Source organism: Microcebus murinus, chromosome 3 (genome assembly GCF_040939455.1).
Source record: "Microcebus murinus isolate Inina chromosome 3, M.murinus_Inina_mat1.0, whole genome shotgun sequence".
Taxonomy (NCBI): Eukaryota; Metazoa; Chordata; class Mammalia; order Primates; family Cheirogaleidae; genus Microcebus; species Microcebus murinus.
In genome coordinates, this window is record NC_134106.1 from 57,472,465 (window position 1) to 57,489,264 (window position 16,800).

General features: G+C 38.8%; 1 protein-coding gene across 11 annotated transcripts in view; it reads right to left on the minus strand.

Annotated features, from left to right (window-relative positions):
- Positions 1-16,800, minus strand: part of AAK1 (AP2 associated kinase 1) — a 175,156-nt gene that overhangs the window by 12,543 nt on the left and 145,813 nt on the right. For 2 of the 11 annotated variants that reach the window (XM_012750108.3, XM_012750107.3), the window contains exons 18-22: positions 9,493-9,594; positions 7,788-7,889; positions 6,324-6,434; positions 4,650-4,760; positions 524-3,842 (exon numbers count right to left, since the gene is read on the minus strand). The exons of 3 other annotated variants lie outside the window; for them this stretch is intronic. In XM_012750108.3, the coding sequence (XP_012605562.1) occupies positions 3,748-3,842; positions 4,650-4,760; positions 6,324-6,434; positions 7,788-7,889; positions 9,493-9,594 (521 nt within the window). In that variant the 3' untranslated portion in view covers positions 524-3,747. Of the gene's footprint in view, positions 1-523; positions 3,843-4,649; positions 4,761-6,323; positions 6,435-7,787; positions 7,890-9,492; positions 9,595-16,800 lie in introns of those variants that run through there. 6 more of the 11 variants (XM_012750099.3, XM_012750098.3, XM_076000846.1 and 3 more) reach the window with 4 other exon arrangements.

The following is a 16,800-nucleotide window of genomic DNA, read 5'->3' on the forward strand; positions in this document are numbered from 1 at the left end:
TGATCACTTTCACTTTCTATTGTAAGGTCCTCTCTGGGAATTGCCTATGGATTATTTTTTTACTGTCTTCAGTAGTAACCACTCTTCATCTTACAGGGGTGATTTTGCTTTTTGGAAATAGCTAAATGTTACTCAGAACCAAGAGTGGTGGAAAAGGAGATCAAGAAAGAGGATATACTTTTAGATGCTAAAAATGGTGCTAATTGAGAATATGCTGATTTTCTTATACTGTATCATCTTCCTTGATATTATTTCTAAGGAGAAGAGTTTCAAAAATAACTTGAATGACGGCAGCATCATCAGAATAAGTATTAACTTCCCAAGTAAAACCAGGTTTTGAAGGGAACAACTTTCAATTAGATGTCAAAATTCTGATATGTCTGCTCAAAAAAATCATTAATTATAATAATTATAATCATATTTAGAAGTGCCTATTTAAACCTTATCTCCTCTGAGGTCTGTATTTTTAAAAACATTGGGACTTGAATTTGGTGAGAGCTTGTTATTTGAATGTTGTAAAGGCAAAAAAAAAAAAAAAAAAAAGAACCCAATTTGTGATGTTTTCTGGTATAGTTACTATTTTTACACAGCTGGAATAAAAGCAAATAAAAAAACATATGCTTATAGTATTTGCCCATTTTAAAAGGGCAGATCCCTGATTATACATTTAAGAAGACTTAAAGTCTTCTGATACTGTTTTATTAGAATAGGTAGGGGTGTGTGTGCACATGTGTGTGTGTATTATTAAAAAAGGAAAATCTATATCCAAGTCTGTGATGATTTAGGCTTCTATTCAGACAATCAATAAAGAGCAACCCAGGTTAGTAAAAGCCCATTATAATTCTTTAAAATGTAAATACTGCTACAGTAATAGCAGGAACTACAGACAATAACTGAAGAACATCAGGATTATATAAATCCTTCATAGTCCTTCTAAATGTAATAATATATACTTAGGATTCTATACCTCTGTAATCTTATAGACCATCTAGTCCAAACTCATTGTTTACATAAAGAACAGCAGCTCTGCGAGGGGAAGCGCCTGCTGAAGGTTGCTTGGCCAGTGCCTGACAACAGCCAGGATGAGCTCCTAGTGGCCTGTCCTGCTCAGGCCTCTTCTCCCCGCACCCTGCTCTATCTAGCTCAGGTCCCACACCTGTGAAATGGAGAGGATGGACTAGTGATAGTCTGGAAGGTCCCTCTTGCAGCTCAGTTTATGGTTCCACAGTTCTGTCAATGACTAGCACATGATGATCATCTCAAACTCTTTTAGTTCAGGGATGATGCTATAAACTAAGAAAGGCTCCATTTATCAAAGCACTCACATGTATTCCTTAACAGAAAAACAGTTCCCCCCCTTTGAGGCCCTAAAGAATAAGCCCAAGATAATTTCTTGTCATTATCTCCCTCAGGCTCGTCTCTGGCTTCTAGTCCTCTCATTTTCATTAACTAGCTCCATTAAGCTTTACTGAACCAAATAACTAGATAATATATCTCGATGTAATTATGGATAATGCATGAAAGGAACAATTTAGAGATACCTTGTTTCTAAACTGTACTCTTCATTATTTCAATTAAATTGAGAAACTAGACATTTCATTATATTTCTAACATATATGTATGAAAAAATCAAATATGAAAACATAGAACTAAAACATTATTCTTATTTAAAAATAAACATTTCCTTCATTAGTTTATACATTCTTTCTCTGTCCAGAAAAGAGAAGACAATTCTGATCTGCAACACTTTTCCTATCCATAAAGGAGTATACCAAGTCCTACTTTCACTGCTACCCAACAGGGAGAGCCCTGTATGGATATCTTTTTTTATGCTTAGCAGGAAGCTCGTGCCTCTCTTGATTTTAGAAATGATTTGTTATCCTAATAAAGGCCTTTACTTAGCTCATCTAGTTTCAGCCAGCACGGGAATGATTTAAACTCAGAAGGAAGACTGAAAGATTCAGACTTTTCCTCTGATGCCTTTCAAAGGCTTCTCTCACATTACTGAGGTCAAACTTGCCCTCCAGAGTGTTTTACAGGCTGTTGTTGTTAAAACTTTTTTTTCCCCCTTAAAGTGCAAACGTGAGGAAGAAGAAACAAAATGCTATATAGAGAAACAAGCAAATGGACTCGGAATTTTATTTGTACAAATCTGATTAACTAAGAGTTTCCCTTTTGATCATGGACAATGGCACTAGAGGAAGAGAACAATGGGTTCTCTGTGCCCATCTCTTTTCAAAAGGGTGATTTTATAAAAGTGCTTTCCACGCGAGGAAAAAAATACACTTTAATGAGTAAGTACATATACATAGGGTGACCATGAGGCATGTTGTCATGTCAGTGCAGGGGCCTTTATTTATTTTATGAACAATATTCTACAGTTAATAAACAGCTAGGTTTTGTTTTTATTTTTGTTTTAATCTAGGAAGCCAAGGAAAACCAACTGAACATATTCCTTTGGCTGTAGCCTTCAATTTAAACATTAGAGAGAAAGAAAGGTTAAGCTGGGCACAGTCAAATTGTGTCCAGCTTGTCAGCACACTTACTTCTGATTATCTGAAAATATACAACATGCTTATTCTACAGAGACAGAGGACCTGCTGAAAGCTTATAGCAACACACAAAGTCTACTCAAAATGATTCCATATGTTACACTGTAGGATCGCTGTGTAGTTATACAAGGGAAAGAGATCAAAACCCTGTACAGACACCTGACATCAGACTTGAAACGCCAAGTGGAAACAGAACTATTCAGCATCTTCATTTATACACAATTTACAATATTTGATTCAAAATAAAAATCACAAGAAAAATACATCTGTTTCTGCTACAATTCCTTCCCCTTCCCCATCCTCCCCCCCAATGAAAAGTCTTCTAATAAAAGGTATCATATTACCACCATTGTCTTGTTTTGGTCTAATTCTGAGATCCCAGCTTGGGACAGTTAACATGAAAAGGAATGGCAACACTCGGGATTTATGTTAACGTACACATTTTATCCAAGGATCTCAAGTACTTGCAGTCACGTCTCCAGATCTGAGAAATCACGGTTCAATGGAAGCCAGAAAGCTGGACGAATGCTGGGCAGGTTGCATGGGGTGTAAAATCCCTTGGCTACGTCTATGATCAAACAAGGTCAAAGTTGGTTGGCTACAGCTGGGCTCAGTTTCTCTTCTCAAACATACACTATCAGTCAGTCAGTTTTACCCTCTCTTAAACTGCACACCCATCTCCAGGCTACTGTCTTGAGTTAAGACCAACTGAAGGAGCCATGTCCTCATGAAAATGCATCAGGATAAAAAGCAAAAACAGGGAAACACATTCATCAGCATCTGGCCAAAGAACACAGGGGTTGGGAGGATTGATTTGGGAGGCCATTCCTAGCAAGAATGAGACAAAGGTGTCAATTCACTAGTTTCAGTTACAGTTAAGCTTTTGGTGGAGTCGATTCCAGCAGAGGTGAAGCTCATGGCATCTAGCACTTGATTTAAGATAATGCTATTGAAGAAGGGTTATGAGAAAACACAGCAAACTAACAGGGAGGAACTGGCCAAGGAATATCTGGAGGGCCAAAGTGATTTTCTTTCCTTATCATTTCTATAGGAGAAGGCAAGGGGTAGGAGAAAAGGGCTGGAGGGCCCCTTATTTGCAGATTTTTTTTAAAAAATCATTTTTCTCATAACTCCGTAATAAAAATGTATATTACGGTATGAAGGTTACAGAACTGCATCTGCTACTGGGTCACGGCTACAGGTCTATGAGCTGATCCACCAGCAGTAAAGACCTGGCTAGGTTGGGAAGACTGGACTCAGAGCTCCCACTGCTGTTTCTAGAGTGCCCACCTGGAAGTGGAGAGATAGGAATTCAGTACAAAACACAGAGGGTTAAGGTTTAGATGTGTAGAGCAAGCAAAGGAGAAAAAAACAAAAACAAAAAAACCTAGAGAAGCAACATTTTACATTTGCAAACTCTTACATGTTGATTTTTAAACATACAAATTAGCTATCCGCCACCTCCCACCAAAAGTTCAGGCACTCTCTCCACACCATAGTATAGGCAGGACACCTCGCAAAAGAGGACGCTATTTTTAAATCAATACATATTTTGCCTGAGAATTGCTGGATGTATACTAACTTCCTGATAACATCAAGGCATCTTCCTGATAAAGTAAAAATCAATAATTTTTGCTTTGGGAAGAAATTAGTTATTAAGAGTCTGCAATAAGAACATGCTTTATTAAATAAACAGATGAGCCTATGGCAAATTCCGAGTTTTATGGCATGTTCAAATTATTTTAATCCATCACAGAGGGAAAAGGATGCTCCATACATGTCCAAAAGATGTGGATGATATCAAAGTACCACCGCTAATCGTTTTAGAAAGAATATTTATTACAGATTGTTCTAATCATGATAAAACATGTTAAGTACTTTTGATATAAACCTTCAGGTTCCCATTGACTGAAGATCACTTTATTTTTGGCCTGATTGTAAAAACTATATATATACTGGTCAAACCTACTACTGTCATTACCCTCAACATACTTCATTAAATATTGATGCTTTCTTCCCCCGTTGCAAATTAGGTACATTGCTGTTTTGATGAAAGCTGATGTCAAGCTCTTCTCTTTTCCCCATCCTTTTTCTTACCTTGTTGGTTTTTGGTTATCAATACAGGAATAGGGTCAAACTCATCTTCCGCCACCTTGTCCGAGCCCTCAGGGACATCAAAACCTGAGATGAGATTACTATCTTCTGCAGCTTAATACAGAATGCGAGTACACAAGCAGAAACAACAGAGGTAGAGATTAGCAAATGAAAGAACGTGAAAGAGGCGCAAAGTTCCCAACTGTACTGTACAATCCCTGTTGTTTTTAAAGGTGAAAGCACTTCATTTCTCTGACTTCAAATAAATAAAAGTAGCAAAACTAGAAAATATAGGGATATAGAAAAAAATGCTTTAGAGTTGGCCATGTTGACTTTCAAAAATGATTAGGGAGAAGAATTTTTAGAACTGTGTCTACCATTTGTGAGACCGTTAATTGTAATTACTGTGAGGTTTCTCTTCAATGTCACTAATTTACAAAGGCACAGGAATTAGTCACTTGTCTTTATTGAGGGAACAGAGCCCTGACTTACAATATTTGAAAAACTCAAAACCAGGGATAGGGAAAGGAGGAAGAAAATTAGTGGCTCTTTAAGTAGTAGCCACTATATACAAGGTAAATGAAATACTTCTGGAAGGATTCACTGCTCTGTGACTGGAAAGAGTTTCAAACAACTCAGATGCCTCAGGGAATGCTGGGGCACAAGATCCCATGTACTGAGACCTCAAGCAGAAGTCTGTTAGAATATTCTTCTCCACTCTAATTAAAGCTACTCAACCAGCAAGTGCTAGCGGAGTACCTATTTCACAAGTGATGCTCCTCGTAATTACACATTGCTGCTCCTGCCAGATGTAACTGTTTAAATAGGTAACTTCACTCTACATACTTTATGACATAAAATATAATCATTTTAATGCTATCAGGGTAAAAACAAAACCTCAGCTATTACCATTGCAAACCATGGGCTGATTATTTTTAGTCAGCTCAAATAAACTTTTATATTTCCTTCAGGAGGGACTTAAGCTGTTCCTTTTCTATGCATTTCCCCCCTTCTAGAAAACCACTTTCACTACCCAGTCACAGCAAGTTCAGTAAACATTCAGCCTAACACTGCCACAAATGATTCACTGGATAGAACTCAATGCAAGCTCCCTCTGTCCCAGCAGAATTTCAAACCTGTATTAACCCAAGACTAAGAAATGAAAAGGTAGATTAGAAAGAGAAACCTAGTAATCAATCATGACTTAACAGTGAACTAAGATTCAAAACTTTGACAAGTTCAATCTTGGGGGACTGACTTTTGAGGAATGATGCCTATTTCTTTACTGTAGTCATCACTATTCAAAAACTGAATCCAATTTGCTGAAACAATGTTTCATATTGTTGGTAAGAACAACAAGCATCATATTAATAATTACACTCTGTGGACAGCCAGGTCAACCACCTCTTTGAGCTGGCTGCAAAGGTACAAAGCTCTTAAAGGTAACGTGGACTATCTGCACTTGAGGGTCTTGCCAGAAAGCAATACCTTCACCAACCCCGTTGTCTGTCTTATTAAATATTCTTCGTGTCTAGGAGTACAAACTCGAGTTTTCCATATAAGGAGACAGTTAAAAAATTTCACTAGCAAAAACTTTTGATAAGGAAAACTCTCAGGAGTTGTTCAGTTCATCTACTCTAAGAATATATGTGGGCCGGAGAAGAAGAAAGCATTTACCTTTATGGGCCGGAGCAGAGATTGCTATGGGGGCAAACTCTTCCAGAAGGTCAGTAGTAGGGTTAGAAAGCAGAGAGCAATCAAGCAAGGAATCTTCCCCGGTGAGAGAATCTGAGTCCAGATTATCAGCATCCCAGGTCAGTGATGGCATTAAGTGGTACACATAACAATACCATGAGATTAGATCTTAGCCTTTAAGTTACTCCATTTACATGTTACACATACAAGCCAATGTGGGAGAAAGAAAATCAAAAGAAACATGTTAAAGGCCTCTGGATTTCCATCTATAGAAACACGTATTTCTAGATTTCTCTTAACATTAATATGTAAAAAGAATTTTTTGCTCAGAAGTTGCAACAAGTCTGTGATCTGGATGCCAAGATAACTTTAGCAGCTCACTTCTCAGGAAATGCCACTTGGGAAAGAGGACTTTGCAATTACAGTTTCACTTAAACTTTCCCTAAACACTATAGGATGAGGTAACCAAACTGATTCAGAGAGGGTTGACCCTGGCTTGTTCTTAGCAGAATGTGACAAGATGAAATAGTACCTTCTAGACCTCACTGAGATTCCCATTCAAAATGCCTCTTACTAGTATTTAAATTTGAATCAATCCTTTGAACATATGATTTTGGTTTCAGTTAAAGAATAGAAAGAAGATAAAATTCAGAGTTCAAGCACTTTAACATAGGAAGTGCTTATTTTCTGGGAAAGTTTTGCAGGAGAAAACATCCGAGAGGACAAGGAAAAGAAACCATATTGTCTTTTAGGGTAATTTATTTTTTCACCTGAATGAGTTTAGCCTCATATTTCCTAGACTTCTAATTGTTTCCATTCCAAGTTAGAAAATCAGATACTTTTATCAAAGTAATTATGGACTCAAAAAAAAAATGATGGTTATCAAATCTGTATTTTGGGGCAGTTAAGGAATTCTAAGATTGAATTTCGAAATTAGGGTGAAAGCAATGCTAGAACCAGGGAAGATTTCACTTTGTCTGCAAGTTAGCAGCCGATCACCTATATATGATTATAGCACTGTGCTGGAACAGAATATCAACACACAAAAGATGAGTTCCACAGATTATCACTGACATTATTAGATAGGAAAGACTGCTCAGTCTGCTCAGACTGCTTAACCTGGAGGAGTTAAGGGCATCGCTCAGCAGAGTTATTTAATTAAAGAGGTAAAGGGAACCTGCCACCAGTGAAAAGAATCTTGAACAAAGAAATATTATAAGCAGAGAGAGCCCAGGGATCACTCTACAAAGAAAACATGATTCCAGAAAGTACTCCATTTTTCAGCAAAGAAAATATATCCCTCAACTTCTAGAAGCTGGGCCTGTAAGCATTCAGAGCATCCATTCTAAGAGGAACTAACAGGATTCACTGCCACAGGTGGAAAGCCTGGCCTGGCAGGCTCGCCACGTCGACCCATCCCCACAGCTGCAGGGACACCTGACTGACCTGTGCGGTTCGAGGTCACAGATTCCGTCTGAGATGGGAGGCGCTGGGGAGCTGGGGGCTCCAGTCCTGGTATGAGACTCTCAACAGCAACATCAGCTTTTTCTTTCATAACAGAGCATTAAGAGAGGAGAGGAAAGGGTAAGGGAAAGGGAGTCAGAAGGTTCTTTAGGAAATTCTGTGAAGGCTTTTTTCTAACAGGTCTCTAAAATGCCAGTCTCAGGTAAGATGAAAAGCACAAGTTACTTTATTTCCACTGCTTTAAGGGTCTGGGCTTCACTGATTGGGCATGCATGTGGCCAGTCTTAGTGACTATTAGTTCTTAGAGATAAATTCAGAACAAAAGCCACTCAGCAAATCTCTTCCATGTCAGAAAGGCACCTTAATTTTTTCTGGTAAATTTCAGTTTTCTTAAGGTATAACCTTGGAGGCAAACATACTCTGTGTCATGCAAAGGCCACTAATCTATCTCAAACCTCAACCCATGCTATAGCTGGGAGGTATTCTGTACCATGTGATATCCCTCAGCTGCAGGCCCTATTTCCTTGGTAAGGCCATGGCATCTCCTAGTTCTAGAACTTTTTTTTTTTTTTTTTGAGACAAGGGTTCACTCTGTGCCCTGGGCTAGAGTGCAGGGGCATCACCATAGCTCACTGCAACCTTAAATTCCTGGGCTCAAATGATTCTCTGCTCAGCCTAGTAGCAAAGGACTAGACTACAGGTGTGTATCACCACACCTGGATAATTTTTCTATTTGCTTTTTTTTTTGGAGACAGTGTCTCACTCTGTTGCCCGGGCTAGAGAGACGTGGTATCACCCTAGCTCACAGCAACCTGAAACTCCTGGGCTTAAGCAATCCTTCTGCCTCAGCCTCCTGAGTAGCTGGGACTATAGGTATGCGCCACCATGCCTGGCTAATTTTTTCTATATATATATTTTTAGTTGTCCAGCTAATTTCTTTCTATTTTTAGTAGAGACAGGGTCTTGCTCTTGCTCAGGCTGGTCTCGAACTCCTGACCTCAATCGATCCTCCCACTCTGCCTCCCAGATCGCTAGGATTACAGGCACAAGCCACCACGCTTGGCCTAATTTTTCTATTTTTTATAGAGATGGGGTCTCACTCTTGCAGTCCTAGAACTTTTTGCCCAAAGGCATTATTAGGTCTCAAATGATTGGACCCTCCTGGAGTATAGGGGCTTTGGACATTTTGTAGGTCTTGCCTGCCTTGCTGTTGGAGCACAGGAAAATGTGAGAAAGCAGACCAAACCCCTGCTTGGTTTTTGTTCATGGAGCTTAATCACTGGGCAAAGTGTTTTCTGTTACTGATACTTGGTACACACATGGGCCTTCTAGAGAAGAATCTGCTAAATTCTATGAAGTTCAGTCAAGATAAGGTCTTGGCTAAACTTGAATTTTTCCACATTCTTCCTCATTCATAAGAAATTCACTTTAGAAATCTCAGGATATCAAGAAGGGCAAAAATAACAGTGTTGCACCCCTGAAAAGCAAAGAACAACTTCATTTGGAGTGATAACAAGTGAGATTAAATAGCCTTGGCTTTTGGGTTAGCTCCCAAACCAGGAGGCTCTGTGGCCTTTCCCCTCCTCACCATGGCCATTCACTAGACATCTGTTAACTAGGTACTTGTCATTCTTGAAATAGACACACATATCATGCATGACAGAAGAAACAGAGATGGTGACTTTACCAATTACTGCATCGGAAGTGCTACCAAAGGGATCTGTCATAGGCAAGAGGTCAGGGAGCAGAAGAGAAGTGTCAGGAGATTTGAGTCCCTCAATTAGTTTTTCTACGGTAGGCAGAGAGGTAAAGAAAAAGTAAAAATGCAATGAGATATTAATGTAAGCAGATTGTTCACCATTTTCTATATAGACACATGTTAGGGGTTAATATTGAGTATAGATTCACCAAAAAAAAGAGAATACTATTAGTATCCTGTTTGAAGCCTATTAGGCTTTCAAAATTTGAAGTTTAAAAACGATTTTTCCCCAAGTAAAACAGTCACTTTATAAGGCATTCAAGATGCTGCCCTAGGTTTTTTGTCTGCTTGTTTTAACTTGAGGTATAATTTACAGATAATAAAAGTCACCAATATTAAGTGTACACTTTGATTAGCTTTGACAATTTGTATATTCATATAATCACTACCGAAAGAAGGATATAGAACATTTCCAACACCCCCAAAAGTTCCCTTGTTTCCGTTTACAGTCAATGCCTTCTCTTATCCCAGCCCCTGGCAACAGTGGATCTGCTTTCTGTCCCTGTAGTTTTGCCTGTTTCAGAATTTCCTATAAATGAAACTATACAGGATACACAGTCTTTCATGTCTGGTTTCCTTCATTTAGCATGATGCTTTTGAGATTCACCCGTATCAATAGTTTGTTCTGTTTCACTGCTGAGCCATGTTCCATTGCATGTACACACTACATTTTGTTCATCTACCAGTTAACAGACATTTGGTTGTTTCCAGTTTTTAGCTATTAAAAATAAAGCTGCCGTAACATTTGCATACAAGTGTTTTGTGTATTCATTTCCCTTCCTGGTCTCAGTTTTGAATCTTTCTCTTTTTTTTTGGACCTATATTTAGGAACAGTTTATAACTCACCAAGAGAATAAAATAAGCCACATCTAAGTTAACTTCAATAATCACTTATTGTCTGCCAGCTATATACCTGTGACAGGTTGGTACTCTTATTGTTCTGTGGTCCAATCTCACAAAATTCACTTAAGCCTGAAGATGGATTAATGTTGACGTCTTCTGACCAAGAAATAAAAGGATGTCAGAAGCCACCAGATTTGTCTATTTTTAATTTTTTTAGAAACAGGGTCTCATTCTGTTGCCCAGGTTGGAGTACAGTGACATGATCATAGCTCAGTGTGGCCTTGAACTCTTGGGCTCAAATAATCCTCCTGCCTTAGCATCCTGAAAAGCTAGGACTATAGGCACGTGCCACCATGCTTGGCTAATTTTTTATTTTTTAGTAGAGGGAGGGTCTCGCTATGTTGTCCAAGCTGGTCTCAAATTCCTGGCCTCAAGTGATCCCCCTGCCTTGGCCTCCCAAAGCACACTGGGATTATAGGTGTGAGCCACTCCCCCTGGCCCCACCTGGTAACTTAATGTTTGACAACGTATACATGTTACGATTTCTTCCAAAAGAATTCCTTTAGCCCTGATCCATCAAGAACACTCTATTTACCTTTAACCTATTAAAGGTAGAGCATTAACCTGAAACAAAATAATAAAACTACAAAATCTTACAAGAAGAGAATTTAGAGCTTATACTTCCTGTTACTTATAAAGAGACTTAAGTTACATAAATCCTATGACTTGCCCAATTAAAGGCATATCAACATTTTTTTATCACAGAAATAAAATGTCATTAAGATAAAATTAAAACTTATGCCTGATTTATATTGAAAAAAAGAAAGGAAGAAAAAAGGAAGCTTCTCAATAGCTGAGGAAAAAAAATCCCAACAGGGTACTAACTAAGTGTACAGGTGTTACTGCATCAGCATTAATCTTACACTATACATGGCATTTTATTATAAGATGTTAAAAATATCTTTGATAATTTTCAGCACACTGGTAAAAATAAGATGTTTTCCCCAATAAGCCTAAGTTTTAATTGTTATGAACACTAGTTTTTGTCTTATTACCCCCTTAAAAAACTTTTCATTTAAGAAAATATAATTATTTGCTTCTTTTAACTTAGCACTAGTATATTAACATTTGCAATCTTATAAAGCAATGGGTAAAAAGAAAATTACTTGCTTGTCTTTCTACAGCAGTTTACCTTGGTACAAAACCTCAGGCTAGTGTTCTTTCAGAATTTGGATTCTAGCCCCTCTGGTGACATGTGACCCTGACACAGTTCCTTAAACTTCTAATATTATCTACTCTCATCTGTAAAATGGAGACACTCTGCCCTACATTTTGTGTTGGTCACTCAAGCACCATCTCCTACAGGCCTTTCCCCACCTTCCCTGCCATGCCAGGAACCTTCTGGAGCAGTCACTTATCTTGCAGCCCTTACAACATGACTGAAGGCAGGAAAGTGTTTTATTAACCTCTGTATTCCCAGCTCTCAGTTACCTCTTACACTCTCTGCCATATCTATGCCTTTTGGCTTGATTAGAGAGTTGGGGAGAACAGGAAGTCAGATGGAAAAAGCCAGGCATTAATACTTGAACAAAAAAGTAATTCTTGTATTAGCCATTAGCAAAAAGCATGTGAGAGAGTAAAGAAGTGCATGTGTATACAAGTATGCTGTGTGGTGAGATGGAATGGGGTAATTGCCAAATTTAGGGAGGCTTATTTTCTGACCAAACCTTAAAGTAACAGGCTATTCACATAGATAACTTCTATGGTCACTGCTGCTTGGGAATGCACAAATAAATGCTGGAAATGTGGAAGAGAGGAGTGAAAACAGAAGATGACTGGGTAGAAAACCAGGAGTGAGCCGCAGTCTAGGAATACTAATAAAGTTGAGGAGAACAGAGATAAGAGACTGTGACAATGTGTGACTTGCCAAAGTCACAGATTGGACATAGTAGAGGCTGGACTTGATTTTGAAGTTCTCTCCATGTATTGCCTACAGGGTGTTCTGCCTATCTCTATCAACAGGAAGATGGGTCTTCACACATATACAGTCCCAGGCACAAGGGTAAAGTTATCAAAGATACGTTGTCATTGGAAGGAACCTCAGATCTCATCCAACTTAGCCTTCTCATTTACGAATGAAGAAACCAGCTCCAGAAAGATCTTAAAGCAGGTAAGCAATAGAACTAGCTAATATCAAGACCCAGATATTCTACCATACTAGTGATTCATCCTTCCTGTTTAACTAAGGCTTTTTTTTTTAAATTGAGGCAAGGTCTTGTTCTGTCATCCAGGCCGGAGTGCAGTGGAATGATCACAGCCCACTGTAGCCTCAAATTCCTGGGCCCAAGCAATCTCTTGCCTCAGCCTCCCGAGTAGCTGGGACTACAGGCACATGCCACTATGCCCAGCTTTCACTAAGGCTTTGATTGATTTTTTGTATATATTTTTAGTTGGCCAATTAATTTCTTTCTATTTATAGTAGAGGCGGGGTCTCGCTCTTGCTCAGGCTGGTTTCGAACTCCTGACCTTGAGCAATCCGCCCGCCTCGGCCTCCCAGAGAGCTAGGACTACAGGCGTAAGCCACCGCGCCCGGTCAAGACTCACATTCTTATTCTCAATTATTTAAGGTGACAGATCAACTAAACAAAAAAATTATTCATAAATTGCATTTTAAAATGATTTAATCCTAAGTAACATTTTGGAAGAGTTGTTACATCTTTGTGTTAGTATCACAAACCTATGACCATTAGAAGAAAATGGTCCAGTTTTGTATCAGTTCCCAGGCTTCCTCTGATATTTTTAGAAATGACTCTAGACTCTGTGTGTGTGTGCCCACATGTGAGGTGGTGGGAGGATACCTGGATTTGAGGAGAGTATCATTTTATTTATTTTATCTTTTACTGTGATACTGTACATTTTTGGGATTTTGGCTAGGGTCTGTAAAATTTCCCATAGTAAATAAGCAACATTAAAGAGTAAAAGAGCCTGAATTTAAGTTACCTAATTTTTCTAAGCATCAGTTTTCTTACCTGTAAACAGAGGTTAGGAATTACTTTAAAGGGCTGTTAGGATTAAAATGGGTACATTTATTAGAATTAATTTGGGTGTAAATAAATTCAAGTGTCTGGTACATAAAAGGGGATTAATTTCTCCTTTAAGTGAGAGGACACCAACCCACAGATGCTTGTGATTACAGTAGTAAATATGGGTGAAGTTCCAGATTTTGCTCAAATGCCTTGGTATGACAACAAATAAGCAGAACTTATAGAAAAAAGTGAAATGTAGGGAGAAGGCAGGATGGTCTATCAGAGACATAGATAAGATATTAAGAGCAAGAGACCTGGGTTCTACACTAAGTCTGTGTGGCACTTTGGGTAAATCTCTTACTCTCTCTGGATCTAAATTTTCTTATTAATAAAATGAAGATAAACTTTAACCCTCTGCACTCGGATGTCAAGTATGACTCGACACGGTTGGCATCGGTAGCAGCTCGTCTGTCGAGCCACACTCGACACGTAGTTTCACCATGGGGGGAAGGGGAATTTTTGTCTATTTTTCCAGTATCTTTTCTTGTTTTCCTTAGCATGAAAGGACAAGTAAAATGTAAATGCAGAGATGGTACACTAACTTCCAGGGGTAGATTATTATCCACTAACTTAGAGCAACGTTTAGATGGAAAACTCCATATAATCACACCTCACCCTAACAAAAAACACAAAGATTGTGTCGTTTGTTCTAACAGAAAAATCAAAGGAGGAAGTAGAGAGACAATTTATATTTGCGAAACATGTGAATGTAAACCAGGTCTTCATGTGAGTGAATGTTTCAAAAAATACCACACCATGAAAAATTATAGAGATTAAAATTACTCTTTGAATGTATCAATAATTTGAAATATAAAAAAACAAATAAATAAGTTTGTATGAAAAGAAACTCCAGTTTTTTATTTTACTGCCACGCTTTGTAAAATCTGGGGTATTGGCTGGGCGCGGTGGCTCACGCCTGTAATCCTAGCACTCTGGGAGGCCGAGGCGGGCGGATTGCTCAAGGTCAGCAGTTCGAAACCAGCCTGAGCAAGAGTGAGACCCCGTCTCTACTATCAATAGAAAGAAATTAATTGGCCTACTAATATATATAGAAAAAATTAGCCAGGCATGGTGGCGCATGCCTGTAGTCCCAGCTACTCGGGAGGCTGAGGCAGGAGGATCGCCTGAGCCCAGGAGTTTGAGGTTGCTGTGAGCAAGGATGACGCCACGGCACTCACTCTAGCCTGGGCAACAGAGTGAGACTGTCTCAAAAAAAAAAAAATCTGGGGTATTTAAAAAATTAAATACTGAGTAGAATAAAGGAATTGAGAAAAAAGCAAGCGAGTACAAAGGGTCTATCTACCACTAAAAGCCAACCATCCAATGTGAAGGGAGAAATAGAAGTAGGAACTGGTTGCTTAGGAGATGAACTATAGAGATGAAACTGGAGATCTGAACTGGTAATAAATGCAGGAGGCAAGATGACTTGCCTGAAGCAGTAGGTTCTAGGAAATGTAGAGACCTGACTCAACATGCTTTTCAACATGCAAACTCAGCCCAGAAAGGCAGAGCCAGAAGAACAGGGTGAAAAGGTAGGGAAAGAGCCAAGCTCTTTCTAAGCCTCATTGAAAAAAAGAACAAACTTCTATTGTCTTTTCCCTTATTACAAATGTAGTACCAGGCTGCGTGTAGTGTCTCGTGCCTGTAATCCCAGCACCTTGGGAGGCTTGAGGTGGGAGGATAGATTGAGGTCAGGTGTTTGAGACCAGCCTGGGCAACACAGTAAGAACCCATCTCTAAAAAAATAAAAGTAAAAATTTAGCTGGGCAAGGTGGCAAGTGAGAGGATCACTTGAGCCCAGGAGTTAATGACCAGGCTGGGCAACAGAGTGAGACCCTAATCTCAAAGGATAAACATAAAATTACCCACAATTCTGCTTTTAGAGAGATCCACTATTAAGAGTTCTCGATGAATATCCTTTCATTCTTTTCCTATGAATTCTGATCATTCAACAAATATTTAAGCATACCCATGTTTTCTTAGAAGTACAGTTGTTAAATAAAAGAAAAAGTAAAACCTTAAAGACTTTTCTTATAAACTACCAAACTGTCCTCCCCCAAAGTTGTACTGATATTCCTATTAGCAGAATATAAAGGTGTCCATTTTCCTATATCTTTATCAAGTCTGAGTTTTTTTTATCATCTTTACCAATTTGATAGTGGAAACCACAGCACACTGCTGTTTTATAATTGGCACTTCTTAGATTCGTCATGATGATAAACTTTTAAAAAATATTTACTGGTAATGTGTATGTTTCCTTTTATGAACTGTCTGTTCATATTTTTCTGTTGATGTTTCCTTATCACATTCCTATCAGTACACTCAGTTCTCTCTCAAGTTTCTAGGGTAGTAAATAAAAATGAGGGTGGGTCAGAACTTAGAGAAGCACTGAAATCATGGTGGAAGGACTGGAAAGGCGAGTGAACCCCTATAGAAAATGGATGTAGGATTTCATTTCAAAATTAAGGGGAGAGGTGAGAGAAAGGGGGGGGTCTTCTCTTTGAGCACCTTCTCCACTCCTCTTGAACATAACCCCAGTGGCAGTGAGGAATGGGGGGCAGGGAGAGAAGAGGGAAGGAAGAATTTGCTAAAGTTAGAGTTAGGCATTAATCTACTTCAGATTCTCCTCACAAGACCTTCAATGACTACGTCCACTTAGTCATTAAAAACACCAACCACAGGACAAGAAGGTAATAAAAGCTTCACAATCCAGTCTAAGGTTATATAATTAAAACCACTTCCTGACATGAGACCAGGGAGATATATTGCAAGTTGTGTCCTTTCTCTCTTTTAAATTATCAAAAGACAGGGTGATTTCTATTTATACAGGCTCATAAAACCAACGGCTTACTAACCAAGATCTATTTCTACCCTAATCAGGAATATGAACAGGAGGAGAACAGGCTGAACTAGCCAACATGGAAGAGCTTGATATGAGCCCCACCACAACAGATGATGTGGCTGCTCCAGCTCTGTGGCTTTGGGAAGCTATGTCTCGTCTGACTTGGGGCATAAGCCCTGAGGTCTTGTGATGAGAGACAATGTTTTAAAAATCTGGTCACTCTTAAAAAATCAAATCAAATCAAATCTAGTCAGTCTAAATAGTTCCCATCATTGAGAATCCAGACACAAAACCATCTGTCAACATCTGCAAGTTGGAAGCAAGAGTCAAACACGATGCCCTATTCCAAGTTCATTTTGAAGAAGTAAATCTGCAGCAAGATAAACTTTCAAGAGGAAAAACATATATTATGTTCCACCTTGGACTTTTCAATATTATAAGACTGCAGTTGGAAATGAGGAAGAT